Genomic DNA, 25,358 nt, shown 5'->3' on the forward strand with positions numbered 1-25,358 from the left:
TTTTAATTAACTGGGTGCGGTGGCATGTGCTTGTATTCCCAGTCAGTGTGAGGGCTGAGGTTGGGGGTATCGTTTGAGCTCAGGAGTTCAAGGCTGCAGTGAGCTATGATTGTACCACTGCACTCCAGCCTCAGTGACAGAGTGAGAACCTGTCTAAAAAAAAAAAAAAGAACAGGCAGGGTGCAGTGGCTCATGTCTGTAATCCCAATGCTTTGGGGGACTGAGACAGAAGGATCGCATGAGTCCAAGAGTTCAAGGCCAGGCTGGGCAACATAGTGAGACCCCATCTCTACAAAAGATGAAAACAGTAATGGGGCATAGTGGTGGGCACCTGTAGTCCCAGCTACATGGGAGGCTGAGGCAGGAAAATCACTTGAGCCCAGGAATTTGAGGCTGCACTAAGCTATGATCACGCCACTGCACTCCTGAGTGTCACAGCAAGACCTTGCCTCAGAAAACAAACAAAATAAAAACAATTCAGACATGGAGGAAATACTCAATACTCATCCCATACATTCATTTGTCCACTTGTTTATTTAACAACCTACTATGTGCCAGGTCCTGGGAAGACAGCAGCGAGCAAGACAGAGATGCTCTCTTGGGATTTACAGTGGAGAGGAATAAGCAGACACATCTTTAAGCTCATAAATAATTATTTGTAATATGTGCCTGAAAGAGAAGCACAGGGTGCTGTGAGGGCAGGTTATTGGATGGCATCAGCCTGGGGACATATTTATGGTAAGATCTGAAGCCCAGATAGAAATTCTCAAATGCAGGATGGAAAGGGAAGAATATCTGGGGGCTGAGGGTGCTCGTGCAAAGGCCCTGAGGCAGGAAAGATAAAACAAAGCCTGTGCGGCAGGACTTGGATGAGAAGGATCTGGAGATGGGCTGGGGCCACATCACACAGGATCTCGTAGGACAGGTTAAGGATTTTTGTCACCATCCAACAAGAAGTTGACCAAGATCCCTGCAGACATATACAAAAGACAGACTGATGTTCAGGGCACAGTTATAAAGCACCTACTGTGTACCAGGTTGGGTGCAAGACATTTGGGATTCAGTGGTGCTTATATTCAAGGGAATAAGAAGTCAGAAAATAAACTAGGAAATAAATATAAACAAGATATTTAGCACACTCACAGATCGTCGTAAGCTTGACAAAGAAAGTGACTGGAGATGTTCAAGTGAGGTGGGGAACTGACGGCTCCATGAAGGGCTGTGAGAAAGTGGTCCAGGCAGAAAGAGCATCAGCTGCAAAGGCCTGGCAGCCATAAGACATGTACTCACCAGTGCACCCACACAGAGTCACATTCACACGCGGATTGTGTGCCCATTTACATTCCTTGCTCTTCCAAAATGTGTCTGCGTCCACCTCTGATAACCTGGGATGGCCCCCACTCTCACCCCAACTTCATCACACACACACATACACCCTTCCATAGACTCACCCCACTCAGAGACAGCCCCGCCACTCCCCATCATATGGCAACTAGCAAAAATCCTGAGAGCTGAGTGGGCAGGGAGAATGGGGATCTGGGGGAGGAGACACCACCCTCCTTCCCTTCTCGAGCCAAGAGGCCTGCGGATAGCTCAGATTCGAGCAGGGGTGTGGGAATCACCAGGACGTCCATGCAAGTTGGAGGGAGGCGTCCAGGTCTTTACCTTACAGAACTAAATCCCAGTGTGGTGTTTGCTCAAAACGCCAGAACTATTCCTGGATGTCAGGTGCAGTTAATGGTTGCCGTGGCAACCGCCCATGCTTAATGAATGGGAGAGAGTAAAAGACGCCCAGGATAAATGTCAGGGACCGGGATGGATTTGCTTGGGAGCAAATCTGTTAGCGCTGGGCAGAGCTGACCAGTGAAGGTTGAAATGAGCAGTCCAGGGTAGCTGGAGACAGATCCAGGAGGCTCTCTTCTCTTTCTCAGCTTAGCATAGTCAGAATGCTAACATTTCACAAAATGTCAAAAAGCATGGCTCTTTATACAGACAGTTAAACATAGGCTCCAGTTTTGTGGGTTTGATTCTGCACATGTTTATGGAGTTTGCAGGGAACAGAAATCTAAGCTCAGGTCTCTGAGGAGTTGAGACGTCACTTTTTTTTGTTTTGTTTTAACTCTTCCTGTATTACCTTTTTAAATGAAGAAAGTGCCCAATTAGACTCAAAAATAATCTTTTAAACTCTGAACCTCAACACATTATACTGTCATTGTGCTATTTACATGCTGCTTACAGGATTAGAAAACAACTGACAGTGGCTGGGCCACGGTGGCTCGTGCCTGTGATCCCAGCACTTTGGGAGGCCAAGGCAGGTGGATTACTTGAGGTCAGGAGTTTGAGACCAGCCTAGCCAACATGGTGAAACCTGTCTCTACTTTAAAAATACAAAAATGAGCTGGGCATGGTGGCATGCACCTGTAATTCCAGCTACTTGGGAGGCTGAGGCATGAGAATCTCTTGAACCACAGGAGATGGAGGTTGCAGTGAGCTGAGGTTGAGTTACTGCACTCCAGCCTGGGCAACAGAGTGAGATTCTGTCTAAGAAAGAAAGAAAGAAAAGAAAGAAAGAAAGAAAGAAAGAAAGAAAGAAAGAAAGAAAGAAAGAAAGAAAGAAAGAAAGAAAGAGAAAAGAAAAGGAAACAACCAGTAGTATCTGGTAATAAGGCATAAGTTAAATGGCACACAATGAGCATCTCTCAAGTCCATTGGAGCATCCCAGTGACCGTGTGCATTAGGGAACGATGTCAAACTCTGTTGTCCCATGAAAGTGAAACACAAGTCCAAGGTATGGACCAGCTCTGCACTCACAGCTGCAGTCAGGAACTCAGGACTCACCATGGCTGTAATGCTTGTTTGTAGGGAGACCTCAGTTCAGTCTCAGAAGGCCTTAATCCCAAATCTTCTAAGAGGAAATAACCCTCCCCACAGACCTTCCACACCCCCAAACCTATCTTGTCTATCCTCCAAGCAGGGTCTCAAATACTCCCTGAGGGCAAGTTTGTTGTGATGTGATGACAATATGTGTCCATCTGACGACAGAGGCTGGAGCACCTCCTGAGGTCACAGCACCGCTCTCAGACTCTGCTATGCCTCAGAATCTTGGAGAAACCTGTTCAAAAACACAGGTTGTCAAAGTCTGTAATTCAGGGCATTGCGGAGGTGTCCAGGAATGCACTTGTTTTGTTTGTTTGTTTGTTTGTTTTAAGAAGAGCCCAGGTGATTCTCATGCAGGTGGACCCAATTTTTCCAGGCACCTCTGAAAGAGAGATGTCACCAGTTAAAAAGCATCTAAGACCCAGGAGCCATATCTATGACCCTTGCTCTCTTCAACCCTTCTCCCCAGAACCCCTGCTAAAGCCCCAGAAGCCTCTGTGGTTTGGAAACAGGATGAGTTCTGCATGCTTTTTAATGCCTGCCAAGGCAGGGTTAAGAAGACTTTCAGACACTCTAAGCATTGAAATGGTCAGGGTGGCCACCCTACCCTCATACATCTCCAGTGTTAGTAACACTAAGCTATTAAATAAGGAAGATCAACACACATCTGGTTCTTTTCCGTAGCATTTCGATGTTTTTTGTAAATGTCAAATATCAAATAATTTATAGTTGTCATTCTCTCTTTCTCTCTGCCTCTCTGTACCCCTGTTTTGCTAGTACCCCAAACACATGACTATTCTACCTAATTGGTGACTCCTACAGCAGCGTCTACAAAGTTTCAAGGTACTGTGTTGGTGAACATGCCCTGTGGTCTAGGCTAGGAAGGGCTGGGCTCTTGGCTCTGAGCTCCACGACTGACCTGAATCAAAACCCTCAATAACCCAATAATGAAGGACCAAGGAAAACCGTTCACTCTAAACCTCCTAAACCCATTCAATGGGCTGATCAAGCAAAGAGCTCAAAACCAGGCTCTTTAGAAATGAAGCAAGCCTATTCACTGCCTGCAAAAAATGACAGGTAGCACGGACAGTCGTTCCTCATTAAATTCCCCATACTTGGTTTTAAGGTAGGACCCTCTCTCAATGAGGCATACCTCTGTGGACTCTGGCTTGATTACTGTTCCACCCCCATCACCAGTGGCTTCTCCAAAAAGCCCAAGGTGGCTTTCAATGATTCCTCTAAGATGCACTTTCATTTCTGTTCCTCCACAAGTTCCTAGCAGGCAAAGAGATCTTTTACACTATAAATCAGATTGTGTTTCTCATGTGCTGAAAACCCTCCAAAGCCTGGACTGTGTATGCTCCTTCTCACTTCTGGATCCTGGACTGTAAGAAGCTCCGTGATCTGTGCCTGCTCCTTCATGGGCCTGATCTCATCCCACTTTCCCCCTCACTCACCCTGCTCCAGTTGCCCTGAGCTTGTCTTGGTTCTAGAAACACACTAAGTGTCATCCTTCCTCAAGGCTTTGGCACTTGCAGTTTACTCTGCCTGGAAGGCTCTTCCCTCAAATCTTCCCATGGGTGACTTCCTCTTCTCACTCAGGTTGCCTGCTCAGATAGGTCCTTTCTGTCCACCCAATCTCACGACTGTCCTTTCCCATCCCAATCACATTCTCTCCAGGGTTTATTCTTTTCATGGAGCTTAGCACTGAAATTATCTATTCCTTTTTAGTGATGCATTTGTTTCATTTATTTCTTTGTTTACTCTAGATCTCTCTCCACTAGAATATAACAGCCTGGTCTGTTTTATTCACTGATAAATCTCAAGTGCTAGAAACAGTGCTTAACGCAAGTAACGCAGGTGCCTCTCCGGATATCTGTTGAACAAAAGAATGAATCAGGGATCGGGTGCGATGGCTCATGCCTGTAATCGCAGCACTTTGGGGGGCTGAGGTGGCAGATCGATTGAGGCCGGAAGTTTGAGACCAGCCTGGACAACATAGTGAGACCCCATCTCTACAAAAATAAAATAAAAAGATTAGCCAGGGGTGGTGGCATGCACCTGCAGTCCCAGCTACTTGGTGGGCTGAGGTGGGAGGATCACCTGAGCCTGGGAGATGGTAGCTGCAGTGAGCCATGATTGTGCCACTGCACTTTAGCCTGGGCAACAGAGCAAGACTCTGTCTCAAAAAAAAAAAAAAAAGAAAAGAAAAAAAAGAATGAGAAAAGAATAAATCAGGATATGCACCAACCACAGTTCTGTACACCAGAAGAAAATAGTTATTTCTCAGAAACTGACTCGTGGTTCTCTTATGAGAAGTGGTAATTTGTAATTGTTATACCCTAAGTGCTTCATCTTGATCAGGGGCCAAGTTTAGCTCAGGGTCCTTGTTACTATGAATTCAATATCCAAATCCCTGTGTATGCAAGGTTGCACGGACAGGCAAGTAAACTCTGTCTTAATATGAATATGTGCATTCGCGACCAGACCAGTTAAAAAATCGTTCTCTACACAGGCATCCCCTTCCCACTCCACTCCACACCCCTGCCCCATTTAACACTCTGCAGTTCCCGGTTTTTGTCCGGCAGCCTCTTTCCGATTGCCAGCTCTTGTCAACACGTGACAATACAACGAAAATAGGAGGCAAAACGTGATGTGTTAACCATGGGTAGACAAGAGCCTGCTGGAGGGAACAAGCTAACAATGGAAGAAGAGAAAATTGACAAGAATGATGATGTGATAGACACATCCAATGATTTGAATATCAAAGGATTAACAGGAGCCCTTAGGAAAACTGATGACATGCTCAAATATTTCTTGCAAAAATGACCCATTTTATGAGCCTGCTGTGAAAGTCAAACTTCATGATCTTGTCAGGGAAGGGAAAGATTTCATACTGGATCACGTGATTTTATCAGAAAAATTATGCATGCCCCACCCCTGCTGTTCTGAAATCAACAAAGCTTACTTTTTTTGTTCACCCTAGTGCATGAAGAAGATCAGAAAAAATCGGCATGTTTTCCTGAATTATAATTTCATTTTCAGATCAAGTTGGAAGCACATTTTGGACTCGATTGTTTACTATGGAATAGGAGTCTCCCGGGTTTATTTTATTTTATTTTATTTTATTTTATTTTATTTTATTTATTTAATTTTATTTTATGTTTTTAAAAAAGTTTTCAAAATGTTACAGGTCTCATTGTCCCCACTGCAATACATACACTGTTATGGAAGCATAACCTGTGTTTCAATTTAGCCACTGACAATTTTCAGACACTATGATCGATAGTGCCCATTTTCATCTAGAAAGAGGCTTTAGTTCCTATTTTTGAGTGGACTCACCTGAAGGTGTGGTCCTTGATTTTAACTGCACAGTTAGAATCACCCAGGGAGCTTTGAAAAATCCACAGCCTGGGCAACATAGCAAGACCCTATCTCTACCAAAAAAAAAAAAAAACCTTAAAAATTGACAGGTATGGTGGCGTGCACCTGCCGTCCTAGCTACTCAGGAGGCTAAGGCAGGAGGATTGCTGGAGCCCAGTAGTTTAAGGCTTCAGTGAGCTATGATTGCACCACTGCACTCCAGCCTGGTGACAGAGCAAGACCCTATCTCTCAAAAAGAAAAGAAGGGGAGAGGAGAGGAGAGGATAGGAAAGGACAGGAGAGGACAGGAGAGGAGAGGAATTCAGATGCCCAGATAAAGAATCCCTGGGAGTAGAACCCCAGCCTCAGCGTTTTTCCAGCCTCCCTTCCCAAGGTAATTCCAACGTGAACCGATGTTGACAATCACTGCTGTAAGGCATCCTTATTCTCAGATAATAAAGATCTGCTGTAGCACCAGGAGCCCAAACATTCTTAATCAAGGGCTTAACCCAAGTACTCAGGAAGCATAAACACACATGGTATTTGCTCTTCCTTCCTGAGATCATGAAGCAAAAATCTTCACAAAGGAGTTCTAGCAAAAGACCTACAACGCTGGACCCTGGGTTCCTGTTGGCCTCTGTTTTGAGCTCTACGCTGGGCTTTTGGGGGCCCCTGGAATGTGGTTGCACTGGCTGGACTCATGCTGAGATGGATGTCAAGCTCTGGCTACAGAATTGGCCCTGTTTATGGGTTTGAGCAGGTTCCGGGCACTGTCGCTGGGCTAGGTGGACTGGTGAGGAGTGCCAGCCCTCACTCTGAGCACATCATGACTGTCCAGAGCCTGCCCAGAAGTGATGTCTCTCTCTTAGATTCATGGATTCACAGCCACCAAAATCTGCCCCAGGACCCTCCGTGTGGGCCGTGCAGAGGAGATGGATGTGAGAAGCCCATCGAGAGGCTCTACTGAGATCCTCTTCTTCCACTGGAGGGGGGACATCCTGGGGAAACCTGTCTCCACTCCCCATTTAGGATCTCCCTTCAGGACTGCAAACTTGGAAAGATTGGGCCTTGGATGACAGTCTCACCTCCCCAGGCCTCTCTGCTCTGGATCCAGTATTTCTTGACTTGAAGTCAAACCCACTAAATTCAGAGCTGTCTTTCAATGATCCAGAAAGCTCTGTCTGGCCTTTGGCCAAAATTGGCATAGCAGGTTGGTCTAGGTCTATTCCCTCCCGAGAGTGATGGTTCCTGGGGCTCCCTGCCTGAGTTAGCGCTCTGTGGGAATACACACACATGCATGCACCCACATGCACAGGTCGGCACATGTGTACCCATGTCTGGGTGAGGGCAGGATGAAGAAGACCATACCCTCCAGTTTTCCATTGGTTTCCTCTCACCCCCATGCCCAAAATAGAGATAATGATATTAATAGCTGCCCCCTGTTAACCCTCTTCCCAGTGCTCGGCACTATGTTAGTGCTATTTAGAGGATTTTGCAAGAGCTCAGGGTCTAGGGTTAGGCAGACCTTGGTTTTATGACTCGGCTTCCCCTTCTATAAAAGTATTTATTGGACTGGGCACAGTGGCTCACACCTGTAACCTCAGCACTTTGGGAGGCCAAGGCAGGTGGATCACCTGAGGTCAAGAGTTCAAGACCAGCCTGGCCAACATAGTGAAACCCCGTCTATACTAAAAATACAAAAATTAGCTGGGCGTGGTGGTGGGCACCTGTAATCTCAGCTACTCAGGAGGCTGAGGCACGAGAATCGCTTGAACCTGGGAGGCAGAAGTTGCAGTGAGCCAAGATCGCACCACTGCACTGCATCCTGGGTGATAGAGCGAGACTCCATCTCAAATAAATAAATACATACATACATACATAAAATAAAATAAACATTTATTGAATTGGCATCCACATACATAACACTTCCCATGTGCTAAGCACTGCTCCAATGCACTTGACGAATGCTGACTCTTCTATTCCTATTGTTACTCTCAGCTTTCAAAGGAGGAAACTGAGGCACTTGTAAGTTAAGCAACTTGCCGAGCTGGGATTCAAACCCGCTTATTCTGACTCCAAAATTCATGCTCCTCAGCCCATCCTATGACCAACAACAGTGCCTGCTTCATGGGATTGTGGGGAATACTCAAAGAGCCCTTACTCAAGGCCTGGTAGAGCACATCTCAACAAACATGGATACTATGATGATTTCTTTTGAAACCCCCAACAGGCTGGGTGCAGTGGTTCATGCTTGTAACCTCAGACTTCGAGAGGTCAAAGCAGGCAGATCACTTGAGGCCAGGAGTTGGAGACCAGCCTAGCCAGCATGGTGAAACCTTGTCTCTACTAAAAATACAAAAAATATTAAAAAAAAAAAAAAAAAAATCTGCCTGCCTTGGCCTCCCAAAGTGCTGGGATAACAGGCATGAGCCACTGTGCCCAGCCCAATACATAATTTTATAGAAGGGGAAACTGAGTCATAAAAGCAAGGTCTGTCTAACCCTAGGCCCTGAACTCTTGCAATTTTAGTGGCATGCACCTGTAGTCCCAGCTACTTGGGAGGCAGAGGCAGGAGAATCGCTTGACCCTGGGAGGCAGAGGCAGTGAGCCGAGATTGCACCACTGCACTCCAGCCTGGGCGGCAGAGTGACACTCTGTCTCAAAACAAAAACAAAAACAAAACAGAGAAAGAAACTGCAGCAATCTGGAGATCATTGGCTTTTTTTTTTTTTTTTTTTTTGAGACGGATTCTCGCTCTGTCTCCCAGGCTGAGTGCAATGGCGTGATCTTGGCTCACTGCAAGCTCTGCTTCCCGGGTTCATGCCATTCTCCCACCTCAGCCTCCTGAGTAGCAGGGACTACAGGCACCCACCACCACACCCAGCTAATTTTGTTTTTGTATTTTTGTAGAGACGGGGTTTCACGGTGTTAGCCAGGATGGTCTCGATCTCCTGACCTCATGCTCCGCCTGCCTCAGCCTCCCAAAGTGCTGGGATTACAGGCGTGAGCCACTGCACCTGGTCAATCATTAACATTTTCTAACTGAGGAGATCAACTCCAGGCACTGTGACTCATACCTATAATCCTAGTACTTTGGGATGCCAAGGTGGCAGGATAGTGTAAGGCCAGGAATTCAAGAGCAGCCTGGGCAATATAGCAAGACCCAATCTCTACCTTGAAAAAATAAAATTAAAATTAAAAAAAGAAAAACTAAAATGAAGAGATCAAGGCCGAGGGGAAGAAGGTGTCTTAGTCCATTTGGGCTGCTATAACAAAGCACCGTAGGATGGGTGGCTTGCAAATAACAGAAATTTGTTTCTCATGGTTCTGGAGGATGGAAGTCTGAGATCAGGGTGCCTGCATGGTGGGGTACTGGTGAGGGCCCTCTTCCAGGTTGCAGATGGCTGTCTTTTCACTGTGTCTCCACATGGCAGAAAGAGAACAAGAGAGCTCTCTGGAGTTTCTTTTATAAGGGCACTAATTCCATTCATGAGGGCCCCACCCTCATGACCTAATCATGTCCCAGTGGACCCCACTCCTAATACCATCATCGTAGGCATTAGGATTTCCTTTGTCTTCCTCTGTCACCTAAGCTGGAGTGTAGTGGTGCAGTCGTAGCTCACTGCAGCCTCAATCTCCCAGACGCAAGCGATCCTGCCACCTTGGCCTTCTGAGCATCTGGGACTCTAGGTGTGTGCCACCATGTCCAGTTAATTTCTAAACTTTTTGTAGAGAGGGGCCTTGCCATGTTGCTTAGGCTACTCTTGAACTCCTGGGCTCAACAGATCCTCCTGCCTTGGCCTCCAAAAGTGCTGAGATTACAGGTGTGAGCTACCATGCCCTGCAGGCATTAGGATTTCAAGATAGGAATTTTGAGAGGAAGTGAGCATTCAGTCCATTGCACAAAGCCATACAGTTAGTAACTCAGTGGCTGGGCAAGGATTCAAACTGAAAGCTTGTGTTCCTACCAGTACACCACACTACCTCTCTAGAGATCAGATAGGCACCTGCTGAAGAAGAGGCAGCCGATTTCTCCCCCAGATTGCAACCATATGACTTATTTGTAAAAATCCACAGACAAGCAGCCTCATACCCCTTTGTGATTGCTGATGACCACTTCCCAGGATCAGGCTGGAGCCCACACTGCTGAGATCTGAAAGGAAATACTCAAAATGAGGACTCTGAGCCCTTATTCAGCTCAAATACCTGGGAAGCACCACTTTCCCCAGAGATAGACGAAAAGGGCTTTAAGAGTTAAACATACAGGTTCGGTGTGGTGGCTCACGTCTGTAACCCCAGCTCTTAGGGAGGCAGAGGCGGGAGTATAGCTTGAGCCGGAGAGTTTGAGACCTGCCTGGGCAATGTAGTGAGACCCCATGTTTAATAATAATAATAATAATTTTTAAATTAAAAAAGAGTTAAAAATACAAACATCCCATTTCTAGATTCCCTCCCCATTCCTGCATGTTTAGAAGCCACCCAGAACCAGGTCAGTTCCTTCAGTTACCCCAAATCTGGTGGCCTCAAGGTTACTCCCTACCCTAAGAAAGAGCTGGGGCTGACCTTGGTCCATGTCCATGTGCAACTCAACCTCCTAGATTTTCCAGAGATCCCAGTGCTGAAGGGACAGCTAGAAGGGCAGCTGATGGACACAGACATCCCAGTGCTGAAAACACAGCTGGAAGGGCAGCTGATGGACCCAGTGAAACCACTGCAATATGCCCTCTTTTTTCCTACTAGCCTCTCTTCCATTCCTCAAACTCACCAAGTGCACTCCCACCCCAGGGTCGTTGCATTTCCATTTCCTTCTACCTGGAAAGCTCTTTCCTGGACTCTTCATATAACTGGCTCCTTTTTTTCAGGTCTGAGCTCGTGTCCGTTCTGCAACAACCCTATCCAGTGTTGCCCTCCACTTGCCCCCACCCAATGAAGAGTTGCCATCACATCATCCTGTTTTGTATCTTTCTTGGTTTTTTGATTTTTATTCTTTGTTTTTTTGAGACAGAGTCTCGCTCTGTCACCCAGGCTGGAGTGCAGTGGCAAGATCTCGGTTCACTGCAACCTCCACCTCCTGGGTTCAAGTTATTCTCCTGCCTCAGCCTCCTGAGTAGCTGGGATTACAGGCACGCACCATCATGCCCAGCTAATTTTTGTTTTTTTTTTTTTTTTTTTTTTTTTTTTTTTTTTTTTTTTTGGTGGAGACAGGGTTTTACTAAGTTGGTCAGGCTGGTCTCGAACTCTTGATCTCAAGTGATCTGCCTGCCTCAGCCTCCCAAAGTGCTAGGATCACAGGCATGAGCCACTGTGCCCAGCCCCAGTGTTTTGTATCTTTCAAAGCTCGGATATATTGTCTATAGTCTTTCTCCTCAATGAGAATGCAAGTTCCGAGGATCAAGACCATCTGTCTTGGGCATTAGGGAATCCCTAGGACCTAAAATCAATCTTCACAACCCAGTTCTCACACTTACCTTCCCCGGTTCCCATCACCCCTCTCCTCTCACCTGTACCCACTGGATCTGTCCTCCAGACCATTCATCCTCTAAACACCTTGAGCTACTTTGAGCTCCCAAATGAGTTTTTCTCTTGTTCCTTCTCTCATCGTCACACATGCTATTCCCTCTGCTTCGAGAAACACACCTCCCTTCCTCTGATTAACTTCTAATTAGCCTTCAGCTCTCAGCTTAGACGTAATTTCACTCCACATGCAGTTAACAAAAAATTCTTCTGCTGAGTTATCAGGTGAGAGAATTTTTGGTGGTGGAGAAAGCACGTTTAATCCCTTCTATACTGTTTTAATTCTCTACGTACATCTATTCTTTTTAATTTAAAAGGGATTAACCAAATAAAGGGTAATGGACTGTTTCTTGTTTTGTTTGTATTATTTCTCTGTACTGAAAAAATATCCTGGTAAATGTGATTTTAAAATGCCAGTACCAGTACCACAATGACTTAATTATTACAGCTTTATTGTATGGCTTAGTATCGTGTAAGAAACCACCTCACTGAGCTCTTTCATTCATTCTACTGTGTTTTTTCAGCTAATTGCCTTCAGCTGCTTCTTCCTTTTTTTTTGAGATGGAGTCTCACTGTCTCACTCAGGCTGGAGTGTGGTGGTGCCATCTCAGCTCACTGCCATCTACGCCTCCCAGGTTAGAGAGATTCTCCTGCTTCAGCACCCCGAGTAGCGGGGACTATAGGTGCCCGCCACCACGCCTAGTTAATTTTTGTATTTTTAGTAGAGACAGGGTTTCACCATGCTGGCCAGGCTGGCCTCGAACGCCAGACCTCAGGTGATCCACCCGCCTCAGCCTCCCAAAGTGCTAGAATTACAGGCGTGAGCCCCTGTGCCCGGTCTACTTTCAGTTTCTTAAGTAGGCTAATTCTATGACCTGGAAAAATTGTAATTTTATTCCTTTTTTAAATTTTTTCTGTTGCTTGTAACTCTTAATTCTGTTTTATTTCTTCTTGTGCTAGAATATATAGAACCATAACAAATAATTGAGGCAATGGTGAGCATTCTTATCTCAGTGCTGATTTCTGTAGGAAAATTTCTAGGGTTTAACCTTTAAGAAAAAGTGTCAGAAGTTACAGCTAGAGGGGTGGAATGTGTTCTAATGTCCTATAGCACTGTAGGGTGAATACGGTTAACAATAACTTAGTGTGGCCAGGCGTGGCGGTTCACACCTGTAATCCCAGCTCTTTGGGAGGCCTAGGTGGGAGGATTGCTTGAGTCCAGGAGTTCAAGATCTGCCTGAGCAACATGGCAAGACCCCCATCTCTACAAAAAATATAAAAGTTAGCTGGGTGTGATGGTGCACACCTGTAGTCCCAGCTACGTGGGAGGCTGAGGTGGGAGGATCACTTGAACCCAGGAGTTCAAGATCAGCCTGGTCAACATGATGAGACCCCATCTCTACAAAAAATATAAAAATTAGCCTAGGTGTGGCGGTGCATACCTGTAGATCCAGCTACAGGAGGCTGATGTGGGAGGGTCACTAGAGCCCAAACTGTCGAGACTGCAGTGAGCCATAAGCATGACACTGCTCTCCAGACTGGGCAACAGAGTGAGACCCCATCTCAAAATAAATAAATAAATAAAATAATTTAGTGTATCTTTTCCAAAAGCTAAAAGAGATAGATTTGCCAATTATCTTGATTTGATCATTATTCGTTATATACACGTATCAAAGTATCACTCTGTATCCCATAAATATGTACGATTGTTACATGTCAACTAAAAAGGAGCAGAAAAACAAAAAAAGTATCCGCTTAAGGACAGCACCCCTCCTCATGTGAAGGAAGTACTTTTCCATTGTCCGAACCAGAGATAAACCACTGGTACGATCTTCTTTCCCCAGGATGAAGCTGTAGCCACCAAAAAGCTGGTCTCTGCAACTGTACTTCAGCACCTCTGGAAATCTCTTTTGGCTCTGTCTTTCACTCCAAACCTCTTCCCGGGCTCCTGGGGTCTATGAATTCTCAGGGCCCAGCTCTCACACATGCCCTTCGTTGGGCTCCTGTCCTCCCTCACCTGTAACCACAGGATCCGGCCCCTGGACCAAACGCCATTGATCCTCTTCCTGCTTTAGCTTCTACTTCTCTCTGCTCCAATGCCTGAGCTTAAAGCTGTGCCAGGACAGTGCTCCTCTCTGCATCCTGACTTCATCCTTACAGTCTACATGTCTTCACCATTTCTCTTGGTTCCATCTTCTACAGTGGGTGGACAAGTCCAATCTCATTCTACTTTTCTCAGATTTACTGATATGGGAAGATACTCCTAAGAAAATATAAGTGAGAAGAACAGCACGATCCCAGTTTTGTAAAGCCATTTGTGTGCGACAGCACAGGGGAAAAAGAGCCTGGAAGGAAATATACAAAAATGCTAAATAGTGGTTATTTATGGGAGCCAGCAATATGCTACTTACATGAATGTCCAAGCTCACTTTGTGATGCATGTATGACATGGGGTGCCAGCAGATTCATTTTCAGTGTGGAGTCTTCCTTGGGGAAAATTCTTGATTCCTTTTCCTTCTGTATTGCTTCTTAAAATCTCACCATGGCACCAATGTGTCTCTTGTGATCCTAAAATACCTACCAAAACCAACGGTAATAATAGCTGTAATATATCGAGTTCCTACCATGCTCCAGGAACTGTACTAAGTGCTTTATGTCATTGCCTAATTAAAAGATTTATGTGTAAAGTGCTGAGAACAGCAACTGGCGTAATAACTGCTATTACTGCCTCAACTGATTCTCATGGCAACTCCATGAAGTTACTATTATTATCTTCATTCTGTAGAAGAAGCAACTGAGGTTTGAAGAGGTAATTTGCCATAGGTACCACAACTAGTAAGTGGCTGAGTCAGGATTCATGCCCACGTGGGACACCAAAGACTGGGCTCCTACTAAATACATTTGGTTCAGGGGTTGCACACTCGAATATCTACAGGGCCAGGCAAGAATATAGAGCTAGGTGGGGACTTTGGCCAACTGGAGAGTTTATACCCAGTCTAAAGAGCGCTGCTGATGTCAGCTACGCCATCCAGGGATTCATTACTCCTGCATGGAAATGTGAGACAGAGGTCCCCATTTTTGAAGAGAAACTGCGAATCAGTTTTTAAGGTGAAATACTCAGAATTTTAAATTGCAGCAGCATAGGCCAGGGGCGGTGGCTCACGCCTGTCCTCCTAGCACTTTGGGAGACCCAGGCAGGCAGATTACCTGAGGTCAAGAGTTCAAGACCAGCCTGGCCAACATGGTGAAACCCTGTCTCTACTAAAAATACAAAAATTAGCCGGGCGTAGTGGCACGCACCTGTAATCCCAGCTACTCAGGAGGTTGAGGCAGGAGAATCACTTGAACCCAGGAGGTGGAGATTGCAGTAAGCTGAGATCACACCACTGCACTCCAGCCTGGGTGACAGAGCAAGACTCCGTCTCAAAATAAAATAAAATAAAATAAAATGCAGAAGCTTAATTTTTAAAAATAAAATATGTAAAAGAGTATTGCAGGTGAAACAAACACACACGGATAAAACCATAAAATGAAACAGTCTGCAACCCAGATTTGCCCCAGAAGCCAGTATTATCTACTTTAGAAACACCAGTCTAGATTAGGTCTTCTATCCCAGGAAGGCCCAAACTCCACTTTGCTTTCCACTTTTTCCTTCTTGGGACAGAAATCTTTAAACCAGGGACCAGCAAAATTGTTCTTAAAGAGCCAGAGAGTAAATATTTTCAGCTTTGCTGTCTCTGTGGCAAATACTGAACTCTGTTATAGTGGCATCAACATGTTTTATTCTCTTTAGTTCTCAAAATGGCTTCATGAGGAGCCTAACGTTATAATCAGGAAATTGAAGCAATATAAACAAATGGGCATGACTGTGTTTCAATAAAACTTTGTTTTCTGAGGCTGAAATCTGAATTTCACATTTTTTTACAGGTCACAAATAATATTCTTCTTTTGATTTTTTTTTTTCAACCATCTAAATATGCAAAAACCATTCTTAGCTCACGGGCCATACAAACATGGGCAGTAGTAAGCTGCTTTAGAACATTAAAAACTGGTGACTGCAGGCCAGGCGCAGTGGCTCATGCCTGTAATCCCAGCACTTTAGGAGGCTGAGGCAGGTGGATCAGCTGAGGCCAGGAGTTCAAGACCAGCCTGGACAACATGGCAAAACGGTGTCTCTACTAAAAATGCAAAATTAGCTGGGCATAGTGGCGCATGCCTGTAGTCCCGGCTACTCGGGAGGCTGAGGCCGGAGAGTCACTTGAACTGGGAAGGTGGAGGTTGCAGCGAGCTGAAATTACACCACTGCACTCCAGCCTCGGTGATAAGAGCGAAACTCTGCCTAAAAGACAAATAAACAACAACAACAACAAAACTAGTGACTGTGTCTCCAGGAGTTACTGGTATTTGCTGGTTCTAAGTCTTAGTCTCAGGCTGCCTGAAGGCACCATGAATAGGCCCATTTTGCAAGCAGATGCCTACACGTATGTAGTTCCTAATTCCCTCAATAATTTTGACTGGTCTGTATTCAGTAGTGTTCCCATTCCATCTTCACCTGAACACTTTCTTCCTTTGAAATCTTTCATGGAATTCAAGTATGGAAAACAGCAAATAACAAGGAGTATGGAAATCAATTAACAATGGATGGTGTCACTATGAACATCCCTCCCCTGCCCAGGCACCCCGGCACATGCCATGGGGAAGCATAGTTAATGGAGAAGCCACTGGTCCAGTTCATTGCTGATATCAATAGTAGGGGGTGGGCTATAAAATGATCATGAAGCCGCCAGGCAAAGAACTTAGCTCACAACACTGAGACTTGTTGAAGAGACTGCAATTCATAATAATAGTTAGGAACTTTACTTTGGGGTCAGCTAGTAAATGTCTAACTGTGTCCTTGAGTAAATCAGTGACTTGGCTAAGCTTCAATTTCCTCCTTGTATTAATAACCTTGCCTCATTATAACATTAGGCACCTCAGGCCGGGCGCGGTGACTCACGCCTGTAATCCCAGCACTTTGGGAGGCCAAGATGGGCAGATCACAAGGTCAGGAGATTGAGACCATCCTGGCTAACACGGTGAAACCCTGTCTCTACTAAAAATACAAAAACAAAATTAGCTGGACGTGGTAGCGAGCGCTTGTAGTCCCAGCTACTTGGGAGGCTGAGGCAGGAGAATGGCATGAACCCAGGAGGCAGAGCTTGCAGTGAGCCGAGACTGCGCCACTGTACTCCAGCCCGGGCAACAGAGCGAGACTCTGTCTCAAAAAAAAAAAACCAAAAAATAAAAAATAACATTAGGCACCTCGTAAAGTCATTTAGATAGCTAAAGAGGATAAAACACGTAAATGTGGCTGGGCGCAGCGACTCCCACCTGTAATCCCAGCACTTTGGGAGGCTGAGGTGGGTGGTTCACCTGAGGTCAGGGGTTCAAGACCAGCCTGGCCAACATGGCGAAACCCCGTCTCTACCAAAAATACAAAAATTAGCCAGGCGTGGTGGCGGGCGCCTGTAACCCCAACTACTTGGGAGGCCGAGGTACAAGAATCGCTTGAACCTGGGAGGAGGAGGTTGCAGCAAGTTGAGATCGTGCCACTGCACTCCAGCCTGGGCAATAGAGTGAGACTCAGTCTCAGAAAAAAAAAAAAAAAAAAAAAAAAAAAAAAAAAAAAAAAAAACCATAAATGCTTAGAATGGCACCTGGTATATAGTAGGTGCACATGTGTGTTACTTATTATGATTTCTTATCCAGTCAACTGGAAGGGGATGGGGCGTAAAACCAAACGGGAATATATAAATGAAACTCTAAACTATGAACTAGCATAAATAAGGTCTTTTTTTTTTCAGTATCAGGGAAGAAATTATGGGTCTGTCTTTTTTCTAGGAATTTCCTTGAGTCTTCTTTCCTGAACCTCCTTCCTGGTTCTGAGTCTATTCTTTGCCTGGTGAGCAGAGAATCAGAACCAAGGAGATGTTCTACATATTCCAAGGCATTTATTGTGAAATGGCTCTGGCCTGGAGCCTACTTATAGAAGAAATTAAATATATGACACTCTTATTTTTATGAGATCATAATAGACATCATGATAGTAGCCATAATAATAATGACTACTATTCATAGTGTAATGGTGAAACCACAGCCTTTGAAACCTGGCTCCAAAAATCAATTCCGTCACTCACCAGCTGTGACACCATCTCCTCTGTGATTTTCCATTGTCTCATTACCAAATGTTAATATTAATAGCCTCTACCTCCTGGGGTGGTAAACAGGGTGAATGAGATAAGGGATATAAGGTTTCAGCTATGTGCCTGGCCAATCGGAAGCACTTAATAAGTGGCAGCCATTATTAAGACATGCCTAGAGCTTTGCAAAAATTATCTCATGTTCATGTATAGCCTTATTTCATTCTTACAATAATGGCTCTGAAATACCAACGCAGCTCTGTCTGATTCTGAACCTTGTCCATTTTCCACGACATCACACATGCCCGCCCGCCCCCAACCCTGCACATTCACTCCAGCTACACAGACAGGGACAGGGCAAGAAGTGCATAATTTCTGGAAAATTTGTTTTCCTTTAAAAGAACTGGCAGAGCTATTAACTGCCCCCAGAGACTGGTTAACTGTCTAGTTAACCAATACCCAAAATGATGACTAAACATCCACACCTTGGCTGGGCAATGTGGCTTATGCCTGTAATCCCAGCACTTTGGGAGGCCAAGGTGGGTGGATCACCTGAGGTCAGGAGTTCGAGACCAGCCTGGTCAACATGGTGAAACCCCATCTCTACTAAAATACAAAAATTAGCCAGGCGTGGTGCCAGGTGCCTGTAATCCCAGCTACTCTGGAGGCTGAGGCAGGAGAATCTCTTGAACCTGGGAGGCGGAGGTTGCAGTAAGCCGAGATCGTGCCATTGCACTCCAACCTGGGTGACAAGAGCAAAATTCCGTCTCAAACAAAACAAAACAAAACAGTCAGCAAATGTGGACAAATGTTCAAGATGCACGTTCAGCAAATCTCAGGCTCCTGAAGGGGTGAAACTCACAGCGAGGGACAGTAAGCTGTGATCCTTTGGGAGGGCAGAGAAGGAAAGGGAGGGTCCTGTGGTCAGATATGAACATCGCTGGGGAGAAAGGACTATTCTGGAATGCCTGGATTCAGCTCTTGGTTGGAATGCCAGTTCTATTTAGGTTGGTGCAAAAGTAATTGCACAGTTGCACAAGGAGATCAAGATCATCCTGGCTAACACGGTGAAACCCCATCTCTAATTGCACAATTACTTTTGCACCAACCTGAATAACTAAAGTAATTGCACAATTACTTCTGCATCAACCTAAATAACTACTTATCAGAGTGATTTGAAGAAAATTTCTTAAGCTCTGTTTCCTCGTTGGTAAAATGAGCAGAAAAAAAAATGATGTACTTGAATTCTACCTGCTTTTACCTTCACTGACTGGAGGAGAGAGGAAAGATAAGATAGTCCTCATAATTAGTGTTTATGTTTCATGGTGTTTTTGCCCTTGTAAAGTGGATCCCAACATCCTGCAAAATCTAAAAAGCAGCACATTTCCATCTCCCACTTGGTACTGTTTATCTTTGGCCTCCACTCATCTCTTTTTTGTGCCCTAAAGAAGCATGCTGTTGGTGACTGATCCCACTGGCTCATGCCTGTAATCCTAGCACTTTGGGAGGCTGAGGCAGGAGGATCGCTTGTGGTCAGGAGTTTGAGGCCAGCCTGGGCAAGATAGTGAGACCTTTTGTTCTGTCAAAAAATGTTTAATTAGCCAGGCATAGTGGCACACGCCTATAGTCCCAGCTACTTGGGAGGCTGGGGTGAGAGAATCATTTGAGCCCAAGAGTTCAAGACTGCAGTGAGCCATGATTGTACGACTGCACTCCAATCTGGGCCACAGAATGAGACCCTGACTCTAATAAAAAATAAAGGAGCTCTTGGGCCTACCAGCCCAACAACCCTAGCGCCCCCAACAACCAGAGAAAGGATCTGCACATAGCGGTAAGGACCCAGGTTGGGCCCCCGGAGCTCTGTCTCCTCCCCCAGGCTCAGAACCCTTATCTGTTTCCACAGGGGCTTTCCGAGGTGTGTGCAAGAAAATCGATCACTTCCCTGAAGATGCTGACTACGAACAGGACACAGCTGAGTACCTCCTCCGTAAGTTCCCCGGCTTTTGGAGTCTCTCTGGGAGGAAGGGATGGGCCCCTGCCACCACCCAGCTGCCTCTGAGTTGGAGGTTCCTCAGCATCCATCCCTAGAGATGGACAAGTGCAAAGAAACCCCATGTGCCAGTACACAGAGACATTCGTGTGGTTCTGAGAGCTAAGCCCCTTTAGTTTCAATGAATTAGAAACAGAAAGAAGAAGCAGGGAGTGGGGTGGGGAATTGTTCATGCCTGTATTCCCAGCACTCTGGGAGGCAGAGGCCAGAAAGGATTGCTTGAGTTCAGGAGGTCGAGATCAGCCTGGGCAATATAGCAGGACCCCATCTCTACAAAAAATTAAAAAATTAGCTGCTTGTGGTGACACACACCTGTACTCCTAGCTACTCAGGAGGCTGAAGTGGGAGGATCATTTGAGCCCAGGGGATTGAGGCTGCAGTGAGCTATGATCATACCACTGCTATCCAGCCTGTGTGACTGAGTGAGACCCTGTCTCTGAAAAGAAAGAGGAGGAGAAAGAAAAGGAGAAAGAGAAAGAAAGAGAAAGAAAAAGAGAAAGAGAGAGGAAAAGAAAGAGAAGGGAGGAAGACAGGAAGGGAAGGAGGGAGGGAGGGAGGGAGGAAGGAAAAGAGTCCAAAAAGTAGGTGAGTCAAAACTGAAAAGTTCTTTTTAGTCAGTTTAGGAGAAAAATCTAAGGAACTTTCTCCAACTTGAATGCAGGTTTTCACCTTCCCGGGAGGGGATTGGAGGTGCTAATGGCAGAGTGCTAATGGGTGAGGTGAGATGCTAATGTGTGAGGTCCCAAGGGGCAATGCCTAGGAGAATAAATACAAACCCAAGTTCACCTTTCCTTTGACTTCCCTCCAGTTTCAATCCTCCTGGGATAGGGCCAATGTCTCTGTAGGATTTTTCCAAATTCGGTAACCTGGATATGACATGAACTGTCACAACTACAGCGTGTAGGAGCCAAGAGAGTGTGGTGGCTTGGAGCCAAGGCCTCTGGAATCTGGGCTTTGACCCTTGTTTGACTTTACTAGCTGGGTTGGACCTGGGGCAAGTGGCTTTACCTCTCTAGTTCCTAACTTCCTTCATTTTTTTCTGAAATGGAGGTTATAATGCCATCCACCTGACAGGGTCATGAAAATTAAGTAAACTAACGCATATTACACTTAGCTTAGGGCCCAACACACAGTCAGGAGACAATATGCATTAGCTCCCATTTCTTGCATGGGATTAGCAATAGCAAAATTCACTGCAGAGATGAGCCTTCTATTGGTCAAGGCACAGAGAGAACCTGATTTGGGATTTCAGTGTAATTTCTTCAGCAAGAATGTGTGTTGAGTTCACTCAAAAGGATAATGAGGCCAAGTGCAATGGCTCACACCTGTAATCCCAGCACTTTAGGAGGCCAAGATGGGGGGATCACTTGAAGCCAGGCGTTCAAGACCAGTCTAGGCAACATAGCAAGTCACCAACTCTACATAATTTTTTTTTTTTTAATTATCCAGGCATGGTAGTGCACACCTTTAGTCCCAGCTACTCGGGAGGCTGAGGTGGGAGGATTGCTTTAGCCCAGGAAGCTGAGGCTGCAGTGAGCCATGATCGTGCCTTTGCACTAATCAAGAATATTGATTCGTGATTGGCTATAGGGTGTGGAGGATAGTGTCAGATGCAGCATTATTAGGTTAATTTATGCTACTTGTGGCAAAAGCAAGCAATTTCAAGAGATGAGCATGCAGCTCAAAGAGGAGGGAAGGACGTGATACTGCCTCATTTTAATGTCTCTCTGGGCCTGATCATTAAAAGGACTTGCATTACTCAGATAAACGCTGTTTTCTTTTCTCACCCCTCACATCAGCAGCTCAAAAAGATTCAGTGTGGAGAGCAAAATTAGCCACACTTAGAGATGTAGCTTGACCAAATTTTGAGAGATGACACAGATTACTTGCATCTTCTCAATAGAGAACGGTGTTAGTCACCAGTGGGGTTTTACCAGAGTGCCCATATATTTTCTTTGTTTTTCTTTTTTTTTTTTGAGACGGAATCTGGCTCTGTCGCCCAGGCTAGAGTGCAGTGGCCGGATCTCAGCTCATTGCAAGCTCCGCCTCCCGGGTTTACGCCATTCTCCTGCCTCAGCCTCCCAAGTAACTGGGACTATAGGCGCCTGCCACCTCGCCTGGCTAGTTTTTTGTATGTTTTAGTAGAGACGGAATTTCACCGTGTTAGCCAGGATGGTCTCGATCTCCTGACCTCGTGATCCGCCTGTCTTGGCCTCCCAAAGTGCTGGGATTACAGGCTTGAGCCACCGCGCCCGGCCGATCTTCTTTGTTTTTCTTTCCTATGTTCATAAAACATTTTGACGCTTGCCCTGTCAGAGACTAAACAGAACTGTGACTTCTACTTCACAACTTGTATAGCTGATTTTAAGTTCTTCAGAGAGGCCCATAGCTTTTCTGACAAAGTATTTTTCTCTGGTCTGGGAAGATGTCTCTTCCTCTCTCCTCACCACTAGCCCAGGGTCCACCTAAGCTTCACCAGTAGCAGCAGAATTTGGCTAAGGTTAAGGAGAGGACTTAATGAGCACACAGACTTCCTGCTGAGAGTTTTGGAATTCCTGATCCAGCCTGATCCAGCCACGTAGGGCTGGGAGCACATTCCCGCAGGGTTCTCCCTGCACTGGTATTCACTCTGCCATTCCCTGTCCTGACCCACAACCCTGGTGGGACTGGGATTCTTTTCTGCTGCTTCCTCTTTCTCCTGTGCTCTTTGGGGTAGGCTACAGCATAAACCCATAGCAGCGTTACTGGAAAGGGGTCCAGATCCAGACCCCAAGACAGGGTTCTTGGATCTCACACAAGAAAGATTCAGGGTGAGTCCACAAAATAGAGTGAAAGCAAGTTTATTCAAGAAGTAAAGAAGCAAAAGAATGGCTACTCCATCAACAGAGCAGTGGCATGGACCACTTGACCTAGTATATTCTAGTTATTTCTTGATTAATGGTAAATAGGAGGCGAATTATTCATGAGTTTTCCAGGAAAGGGGCAGGCGATTCCAGGAATTGAGGGTTCCTCCCCATTTCAGACCATAGGGTAACTTCTAACATTGCCATGGCATCTGTAAAGTATCATGGTGCTGGTGGGAGTGTCTCTTCACATGCTAATGTATTATAATTAGCATATAAAGAGCAGTGAGGACAGCCAGAGGTCACTTTCATCACCATCTTGGTTTTGGCGGGTTTGGGCTGGCTTCTTTACTGCGTCCTGTTTTATGGCAGAGCCTTTGTGACCTATATCTTGTGTTGACCCCCATCTCATCCTGTGCTTGGGAACGCAGCCCAGCAGGTCTCAGCCTCATTTTACCCAGCCCTTATTCAAGATGGAGTCACTCTGTTTCCAACGCCTCTTACAGCAGAAGGTTCAAAACCCACGGGTTCTGTTGACTAGAGACTCTCACAACACAGCACTGGACTCAGAAAGTCCTACTCAGACTCCAGTGGTGGGGCTACACTAGAACAAGCTTATATCCCCACCCTTAAGACCTTAACTTAGCTCCATATAGTTTGGGAAGGAGAAACAGGGAAGGAGGACAGTAAAAGCCTCTTTGATCTGAAGTTGCCGTGTATCCACTGGGCTAAAACAAATGCAAGGTGGACTTCCACTGACTTAGGAGAAAATGGCAGCAGAAAATTTCCTGTCTGAGGCAGACACTTATAGCCAGAGTTGACAGGATCTGCTTGCATCTCATTTGTGGGACAAAGAGTGAGGTCTCCCCACCAATGGGTTCCCAAATGATGATTGCACCACTTGGGAAACAGTCACATTCACATATCTCCTATCCACATGTTTCAAACATAAACTTTTTCTTTTTTTTGAGATGGGGTCTTGCTCTGTCATTCAGGCTGGAGTGCAGTGGCACGATCATATCTCACTGCACCCTCAAATTCCTAGACTCAAGCCTCCTGAGTAGCTGGGATTACAGGCACCCACCACCACCATGTCTAGCTAATTTCTTTTTACATTTTTCGTAGAGTTGGGGTCCCCCTATGCCTTGCCCAGGCTGGTCTCAAACTCCTGTCCTCAAACGATCCACCTGCCTTTGCCTCCCAAAGTGCTGAGATTACAGGCATGAGCCACTGTGGCAGGCCCAAATATCCACTTTTGTGGAACCAACACAGTTCAATAGCTTCAAACATTCAGATCATTTTCTTAGGGCACACATCAAAGGTTAATCATCCTTTGATTTTTTTTTTTTTTTTTTTTTTTGAGGCGGAGTCTCGCTCTGTCACCCGGACTGGAGTGCAGTGGCCCGATCTCAGCTCACTGCAAGCTCCGCCTCCCGAGTTTACGCCATTCTCCTGCCTCAGCCTCCTGAGTAGCTAGGACGACAGGCGCCCGCCACCTCGCCCGGCTAGTTTTGTATTTTAGTAGAGACGGGGTTTCACCGTGTTAGCCAGGATGGTCTCGATCTCCTGACCTCGTGATCCGCCCGTCTTGGCCTCCCAAAGTGCTGGGATTACAGGCTTGAGCCACCGCGCCCGGCCATCCTTTGATTTTTTAAAAGGTATTCACTTTTTATTAATTACACGCATTACATTGAATATTCAAGCAATTCTTGTCAATATGCAATGCAAATGATCCCTTTAAAAGTTAGTCCACAAGTCCCAAACAGGTGCTTGAAACCACTGGAGGAGACCTGCCCCTAATATTTGCAAGGGCCCAAGGCAAGAATTCAACTGGAAACCCATGGGTCATATGTGTACATTTTTACAAATTATAAATAAGTTGTGCCCACAGCTGGGCCCATTAAAAATAAGCTACACTCACATACAGAACCCCAGAGCTCACTCCCTGGGATGGCCCCCTCGATCTGGGAGCTAAAGGAACCAGGAGCCAGCTCTGCCTCCTGCGAGCCTGCATAACAGAACTGCAGGACTTTGCAGCAGACCAGAACTCAGCAAGGACACTAATCGTGCCTAATTAAAGTTAAGGGTTGATATAGCTAGGAAGGAAAACAGGAGGGGCAAGGAATAGGATTTGGGCAACAGGCAGCAGGTGCATTTCATTTCACTGAAACTTACACATGTAAGTTTCTCAAGCTTCAGTTCATGGGCATCCAGCCTATTAGAAAATTGGGCCAGTTTCAGCCAGGCATGGTTACATGCCTGCTCACGCCTGTAACCCCAGCACTTTGGGAGGCCAAAGTGGGTGGATCACATGAGTCAGGAGTTCGAGACTAACCTGACCAATATGGTGAAACCCAGTCTCAACTAAAAATACAAAAATTAGGGTGGCATGGTGGCATGCGCCTGTAGTCCCAGCTACTCAGGAAGTTGAGACAGGAGAATTGCTTGAACCCGGGCGGCGGAGGTTGCCGTGAGCCGAGATCACACTACTGCACTCTAGCCTGGGTGACAGAGGGAAATTCCATGAAGAAG

At 45.8% G+C, this 25,358-nt stretch overlaps 1 protein-coding gene across 1 annotated transcript in view; it reads left to right on the forward strand.

Annotated features, from left to right (window-relative positions):
• Positions 1-25,358, forward strand: part of CACNG3 (calcium voltage-gated channel auxiliary subunit gamma 3) — a 113,480-nt gene that overhangs the window by 77,211 nt on the left and 10,911 nt on the right. Inside the window, exon 2 of the mRNA XM_017887210.1 lies at positions 19,837-19,920. Coding sequence (XP_017742699.1) covers positions 19,837-19,920 — 84 coding nt within the window. The remainder of the gene's footprint in view (positions 1-19,836; positions 19,921-25,358) is intronic.

This window comes from Rhinopithecus bieti, unplaced genomic scaffold (assembly GCF_001698545.2).
Source record: "Rhinopithecus bieti isolate Rb0 unplaced genomic scaffold, ASM169854v2 scaffold_13348, whole genome shotgun sequence".
In the NCBI taxonomy this organism is placed as follows: domain Eukaryota; kingdom Metazoa; phylum Chordata; class Mammalia; order Primates; family Cercopithecidae; genus Rhinopithecus; species Rhinopithecus bieti.